The sequence below is a fragment of the Camarhynchus parvulus genome, unplaced genomic scaffold (genome assembly GCF_901933205.1).
Source record: "Camarhynchus parvulus unplaced genomic scaffold, STF_HiC, whole genome shotgun sequence".
NCBI classification, from domain to species: Eukaryota; Metazoa; Chordata; class Aves; order Passeriformes; family Thraupidae; genus Camarhynchus; species Camarhynchus parvulus.
The window spans coordinates 20,307-27,796 of record NW_022148226.1 but is presented as its reverse complement, the minus strand read 5'-3'; the positions used below and the strand labels follow the sequence as shown (position 1 = coordinate 27,796).

The following is a 7,490-nucleotide window of genomic DNA, read 5'->3' as shown; positions in this document are numbered from 1 at the left end:
TTTAGGATGAAATTTTGGGGGGTTTTGGTCAGAATTTTGGGGAATTTTTTAATTGGAATTTTTTAATTGGAATTTGGGGAATTTTGGGTGGAATTTGGTTTTTTTTCCCCTAAAAATGTGGAGCGGGGCTTTATTTGGAATTTTGGGTGGAATTGGAATTTTTTGTCAGAATTTGGGTTTTGTTTCCCCTCAGAATTTCGGGATTTTTTGGGGATGCAATTTTGGCGTTTTTGGGGTAAATTTTGGGAATTTCCGTTGGAATTTGGGAAGATTTGGGACGGAATCGGGGATGGGGGGGAGATCACCCCTCCCCCACCCTCCCCCCCCTTCCCGCCCCTCCCCCTCACAACCACACCCAAAAAGGGGGGGCCAAAACATCTTTATTCCACACAAGGGGGCGTGGCTTGGTGGTGACCACGCCCCCTTTGTCCATCCCCTTGCAGAGAGCACGGGAAGGGATTTGGGGGGAGGAGCCTGGGCGGGGTTTTGCCCCTCCCCCTTTGGGTGTGGGCGGGGCGGGGGGCGGGGCGGGGGGCGGGGCTCAGGAGCCTTTGCGGGCGCGCTCGGCCGCGTCCAGGGCGGCCACGCCCCTCAGGGCCCCGCCCAGCTGCAGAAGGTTCAGGAAGGATTTGAGGGCGGCCAAAGGCGCCGAGAGCCACAGGAGGAGCCGGAACAGCCCGGGCCCGGCCGGGAACGCTGCGGGGGGCGGAGACACCAGTCAGGACCAGTATGGACCAGTATGGACTGGTTAGAACCAGTATAAACCAGTACGGACCAGTACGGACCGGTATGGACCAGTATGGACCAGTATGGACCAGTCAGGACCAGTACGGACCAGTATGGACTGGTATGGACCGGTATGGACCAGTATGGACCAGTATGGAGCAGTTACAACCAGTATAAACCAGTCAGGACCAGTACGGACCAGTTAGAACCAGTATGGACCGGTATGGACCGGTTAGAACCAGTATAAACCAGTCAGGACCAGTATAAACCAGTATGGACCAGTTAAAACTGGTAAAAAAAAATAAAAACCAATAAAAACCAGTACGGACCAGTCCAAACCAGTCCAAACCAGTCCAAACCAGTCCAAACCAGTACAGACCAGTACAGACCAGTACAGACCAGTCCAAACCAGTCCAAACCAGTACAGACCAGTCCAAACCAGTCCAAACCAGTCCAAACCAGTACAGACCAGTACAGACCAGTACAGACCAGTCCAAACCAGTCCAGACCAGTCCAAACCAGTCCAAACCAGTCCAAACCAGCCCAGACCAGTCCAAACCAGTACAAACCAGTCCAAACCAGTACAGACCAGTCCAAACCAGTCCAAACCAGTACAGACCAGTACAGACCAGTCCAAACCAGTCCAAACCAGTCCAAACCAGTACAAACCAGTCCAGACCAGTCCAAACCAGTCCAAACCAGTACAAACCAGTCCAAACCAGCCCAGACCAGTCCAAACCAGTACAAACCAGTCCAGACCAGTCCAAACCAGTACAAACCAGTCCAGACCAGTCCAAACCAGTCCAAACCAGTGTAACTCACCGCGGGGCCCCTCTCCCCAGTAGAGCAGGTACAGGCAGCAATGGAATCCCTCATTTCCGGCGCACAGCAGGAAGAGGAGGGGCTGGGGGCGGGGCAAAAAAAGGGCGTGGTCATGGGGAAAAGGGGCGGGGTCAGAAAAGGGGCAGGGTTAGATTGGGTAGAGACACACCCATTCCCAGTTTGGCCCAGTTGGTCCCAGTATGAACCAGTTCACTCCCAGTCCCCCCCGAATTTCCCCCAAATCCCCTCCCAGTTCCCTCCCAGTATAAACCAGTATAACCCAGTTCCCTCCCAGTCCATCCCAGTTTGTCCCAGTTTGGTCCCATTTCCTTCCCAGTCCCCTCCCAGTTTGTTCCCAGTGCCGCCCAGTATAAACCAGTCCCCCATTAACCACTCCCAGTATATCCCAGTCCCTCCCAGTTTATTCCCCGTATATCCCAGTTTGTTCCCAGTTTGTTCCCAGTCCATCCCAGTACAAACCAGTCTCCCATTAACCCCTCCCAGTTCCCTCCCAGTTTATCCCAGTTTGTTCCCACTCCCTCCCAGTCCCTCCCAGTCCATCCCAGTCCCTCCCAGTCCCTCCCAGTCCATCCCAGTCCATCCCAGTCCATCCCAGTCCCTCCCAGTCCCTCCCAGTCCATTCCCAGTCCCTCCCAGTCCCTCCCAGTCCCTCCCAGTCCCTCCCAGTCCCTCCCAGTATATCCCAGTATATCCCAGTCCCTCCCAGTCCCTCCCAGTCCCCCAGTCCATCCCAGTCCATTCCCAGTCCCTCCCAGTCCATCCCAGTCCCTCCCAGTCCCTCCCAGTCCCTCCCAGTCCATCCCATCCATCCCAGTCCATCCCATCCATCCCAGTCCATCCCAGTTTGTTCCCAGTCTCACCCTGCTCTGGTAGTATATCCCAGTCCATCCCAGTCCCTCCCAGTATATCCCAGTCCATCCCAGTTTGTTCCTAGCTCAAAGCTGGGGGTAGGGGCAGCTTGGGGCGTGGTCAGAAATCTTGTGCGAACACGCCCCGACACACCTAAAGTGGGGAGGGGCAAACCACCGGGTCAGATAGAACACCGCCCACACAAACGGCCATATATGGAATATAGGCCACGCCCACATTGGCAAATATGGAAATGAACCCGCATTAGCACATATGGAAGTGAGGCCACGCCCACATTGTCATTTATGGAGCAGAATAAACACAATTATAATGAATGGATAATAGGCCACGCCCACATTGCCATAAATGGCGTGGGATAAACCACATTACCATATATGGAGCATAGGCCACGCCCACATTGTCAAAAATGGAAATAAACCCAGATTATAATAAATAGAACCGAGGCCACGCCCACATTGCCAAATATGGAATGGGATAAACCTCATTAATGGAACCGAGGCCACGCCCACATTGCCAAATATGGAGTGGGACCCAACATTACCATATATGGAGAGGAGGCCACACCCACAAATCCATCTAGGGGATAGTGGCCACGCCCAGGGCCGGGTCACAGTTGAATCCACCCCACCCACATAAACCACGCCCCTTTCTCCTTAAACCACGCCCCCAAATCTCCATTTCCCCCAATTTTTCCCATCCGACCACACCCCAACAAGCCCCACCCCCTCTTATTCCAACCACACCCCCTCCACTTTAAACCACGCCCCCAAATCCGTATTTGCCCCCCATTTTTTCCACCCCCCGACCCCATCACGGCCCCACCCATTTAACCACGCCCCTACCCACTTAAACCACGCCCCCTTCTTCTTAAACCATGCCCCCATCCAATTAAACCACGCCCCTCCTTCTTAAACCACGCCCCATCCACTTAAACCACGCCCCTTCTTAGTAAACCACGCTCCAACGCACTTAGACCACACCCCTTCTTCTTAAACCACGCCCTACACACTTAAACCACGCCCCTTCTTCTTAAACCACGCCCCCAGCCCCTTAAACCACACCTCTTTTTCTTAAACCACTCCCCCACCTATTTAAACCACGCCCCTTCTTCAAGCACGCCCCCACCTAGTTAAACCACACCCTGACTCACTCAAACCACGCCCCTTCTTAAACCACGCCCCCTCACCCCTTAAACCACACCCCTTCTTCTTAAACCACGCCCCACTCAAACCACGCCCCTTCTTCTTAAAACACACCCCATTCTTAAACCACGCCCACCCAATTAAACCACGCCCCTCCTTCTTGAACCATGCTCCAACACACTTAAACCACACCCCTTCTTCTTAAGCCACGCCCCTTCTTCTTAGACCACACCCCTTCTTAAACCACACCCCTTCTTCTTACACCACTCCCCTTCTTCTTAAACCACGCCCCTTCTTCAACCACGCCCCACCCACTCAAACCACGCCCATTTCTTCTTAAGCCACACCCCCTCCTTCTTAAGCCACGCCCACCCTATTAAACCAAGGCCCACCCACTTAAACCACGCCCCTTCTTTTTAAGCCACGCCCCACCCACTTAAACCACACCCCTTCTTCTTAAGCCACGCCCCACCCACTTAAACCACGCCCCTTCTTAAGCCACGCCCCCTCCTTCTTAAGCCACGCCCACCAGCCCCCATTTTCCTTTCATTTCCACCCCAATTTTCCCCCATTTTTCCCCCGTTTTTTCCCCTCCCGGCCCCGCCCCGCGAGGCCCCGCCCACCAGTGCATGTGCAGCCAATGGCTGGCCACGTCGAGCGCCATGCTGAGCTGGAAGAGCCCCGCCCACTGCGGGTAGAGCAGCGCCAGGTTGAGCAGCAGGCACAGGGAGCTGAGCCGGTCCGTCAGCATGTCCAGCATGGCGCCCAGGCGCGAGCCTGCGGGGAAAACCGACAGATTGGGGGAAAAGGGGAAATCTGGGGGCAACGGCGCCGGTGAAATTTGGGGGTAAAACGGTGAAATTTGGGGGTAAAACGTCAAAGTTTGGGGAGAAAAGGCGCAAAAGGAAATCCAAGATGGCGGCGGGGGCGGGGCCAAACTGGGGTCGGACCAATTACAAACTGGGAGAGACCACGGGGGGAATCTGGGGGGAAGAAGTTGAAATTTGGGGGAAAAAATGGGAAATTTTGGGGGGAAAAATGTCAAAATTTGGGGAAAATGAGGTAAAAATGTGGAGGAAAAATGTTGAAATTTGGGGGAAAAAAGGGAAAGTTTATGGAAAAAAGGTAAAAATTTTGGGGGAAAAAAAGGTAAAAACTTGGGCGAAAAAAAGGTAAAAATTTGGAGGAAAAATGTCAAAATTTAGGGGAAAAAAGGTAAAAATTTGGGGAAAAAAAGACAAAAATTTTGGGGAAAAATGTCAAAATTTGGGGAAAAAATGGGAAAGTTTGGGGGAAAAAGGTAAAAATTTGGGGAAAAAAGGGTAAAAATTTGGAGGAAAAATGTCGAAATTTGGGGAGAAAAAGGGTAAAAATTCGGGGGTAAGAATGTCGAAATTTGGGGAAAAAAAAGGGGTAAGTTTGGGGGAAAAAAGCAAAAATTTGGGGGAAAAATGTTGAAATTTGGAGGCACAGGGAGCTGAGCCGGTCCGTCAGCATGTCCAGCATGGCGCCCAGGTGCGAGCCTGCGGGGAAAACCGACAGATTGGGGGGAAAAGGGGAAATCTGGGGGGGAACGGCGAAATTTGGGGGAAAAACGGTAAAATTTGGGGGTAAAACGGTGAAATTTGGGGGTAAAACGGTGAAATTTGGGGTAAAACGTCGAAGTTTGGGGGGAAAAGGCGCAAAAGGAAATCCAAGATGGCGGCGGGGCCGGGGCCAAACTGGGGTCGGACCAATTACAAACTGGGAGAGACCACGGGGGAATCTGGGGGAAGATGTCGAAATTTGGGGGAAAAAAGTGGGAAAGTTTGGGGGGAAAAATGTCAAAATTTGGGGAAAATGAGGTAAAAATGTGGAGGAAAAATGTTGAAATTTGGGGGAAAAAAGGGAAAGTTTGGCGGAAAAAAGGTAAAAATTTTGGGGAAAAAAGGTAAAAACTTGGGCGAAAAAAAGGTAAAAATTTGGAGGAAAAATGTCAAAATTTAGGGGAAGAAAGGTAAAAATTTGGGGGGAAAAATGTCAAAATTTGGGGAAAAAAAGGTAAAAATTTGGGGAAAAAAAGACAAAAATTTTGGGGAAAAATGTCAAAATTTGGGGAAAAAATGGGAAAGTTTGGGGGAAAAAGGTAAAAATTTGGGGAAAAAAAGGTAAAAATTTGGGGGTAAGCCATCGAAATTTGGGGAAAAAACCGGGAAAGTTTGGGTGTAGAACGTCAGAATTTGGGGGAAGAAAGGGTAAAAATTTGGAGGAAAAATGTCAAAATTTGGGGAAAAAACTGGGAAAGTTTGGGGGTAGAACGTTGTAATTTGGGGAGAAAAGGCGCAAAAGGAAATCCAAGATGGCGGCGGGGGCGGGGCCAAACTGGGACATGCCCAGTTTGCAACTGGGAGCTCCAAATTTGGGGTTGGGCGTCAAAATTTGGGGGGGAAAAGTTGAAAATTCGAAGTAAAAAAAATCAAAATTTAGAGGGGGAAAGGCAAATCCAAGATGGCGGAGGGGGCGTGGTTAAAGGGCGCACCCACTTAAACCACGCCCCGTTGGAATAATTTGTGCTAAACCACGCCCACAAGGCATCATAGCCAGACCACAAGGTATTACATCACCCTTGTTAAGCCACGCCCACAATGACATCACCGACAGAGCGCAACGCATGACATCACCCACGCTAAGCCACGCCCACAAACCCGCAAACCACGCCCACCGCCGCCATTTTGGGGCCTTCCCCGCCGGCTTTTCCACGCCCCCGGGGCCTCCCAGTTTGTCCCCGCCCCCTCCCAGTCCAAACCAGTATAACCCAGTATAACCCAGTATAACCCAGTACAGCCCAGTACAGCCCAGTACCCTGGCCGAGCGCTCTGGCCGTGTGTCCGTCCACCGCGTCCAGCAGTCCGGCCAGGCCGTAGCAGGCGGCCGCGGGGCCCGGCCGCGTCGGCATCAGCCAGAAGGAGACGGCGGCCAGCAGGATGCGGGCGTAGCCTGAAACCAGTACAGACCAGTATAAACCAGTACAAACCAGCACAAACCAGTATGGACCGGTATGGACCGGTGTGGACCAGTAAAAACCGGTTTGGGGCACCAAAATGTGCCCAGAATGGCACCAAAATGGGTCCTGGAGTGATGGAGAGAAACTGGAAGACCAGTATAAACCAGTATAAACCAGTATGAACCATTAGGGACCAGTATGGACCAGTATAATCCAGTATGGGCGGGTTTAAACCAGTACAAACCAGGAACACTCCCAGTACAGCCCCACCCAGTGCCCCCAAACCCCTCCCAGTCCCTCCCAGTATAAACCAGTCCCCTCCCAGTCCCCTCCCAGTTCATCCCAGTGACCCCAAATCCCCCTCGAACCGCTCCCAGTATAAACCAGTAAGCCCCCAAACCTTTCCCAGTCCATCCCAGTACAGCCCAGTCCCCTGCAAATCCCCTCCCAGTCCCTCCCAGTATAAACCAGACCCTCCCAGTCCCCCCCCATTCCCCTCCCAGTCCCTCCCAGTTCACCCCAGTATAAACCAGACCCTCCCATTCCCCTCCCAGTTTGTCCCAGTTTGGCGCTCACCGATCAGGTTGGGCACGAACAGGAACACGCTCCTCACGTCCCCCCCCATGGCCCCGGGACCCCCCCCCGGGCTCCCCCAAAAATCCCAAAATCCCCAAAATCCCCCCCAAAAAATCCCCGCGCGCGGCGCGGCCCCTTTAAGAGCGCCGCGGGTCACGTGGTTCCGGAAGCGGAATGAACGCGGCGCTCACAACCAATCAGAGCACGGCTGGACACGCCTCCGCCAATTAGAGCGATTCTAGCACAACCGTAACCAATCAGAGCAATCCTAGCAACGTTGACAAACAAGAGCCCGCCTACCAACGCCGCAACCAATCAGCGCACGCGTAGCTAAGCTGCAACCAATCAGA

At 52.8% G+C, this 7,490-nt stretch overlaps 1 protein-coding gene across 1 annotated transcript; it reads right to left on the bottom strand.

Moving 5' to 3' along the window:
• Positions 1-371: 371 nt before the first annotated feature.
• On the bottom strand, positions 372-7,213 carry CDIPT (CDP-diacylglycerol--inositol 3-phosphatidyltransferase). Its single transcript, XM_030969875.1, has 6 exons — positions 7,141-7,213; positions 6,423-6,557; positions 4,186-4,358; positions 2,430-2,438; positions 1,549-1,630; positions 372-696 (listed from the first exon to the last, which is right to left on the bottom strand). Exons 1-6 carry the CDS (start codon positions 7,187-7,189, stop codon positions 542-544), a joined length of 603 nt encoding a protein of 200 aa, XP_030825735.1. The 5' UTR covers positions 7,190-7,213; the 3' UTR covers positions 372-541.
• Positions 7,214-7,490: the final 277 nt, after the last annotated feature.

What these genes read in the sequence shown, in the direction of transcription:
- CDIPT (XM_030969875.1), bottom strand. Translation starts at nt 7,189, where the DNA reads ATGGGGGGGGACGTGAGGAGCGTGTTCCTGTTCGTGCCCAACCTGATC. An exon ending in GTTCGTGCCCAACCTGATCG is followed by an intron (nt 6,558 to 7,140) that starts GTGAGCGCCAAA and finishes TACTGGTTTCAG; the next exon opens with GCTACGCCCGCATCCTGCTG. An exon ending in GGCCAGAGCGCTCGGCCAGG is followed by an intron (nt 4,359 to 6,422) that starts GTACTGGGCTGT and finishes TTTTCCCCGCAG; the next exon opens with GCTCGCGCCTGGGCGCCATG.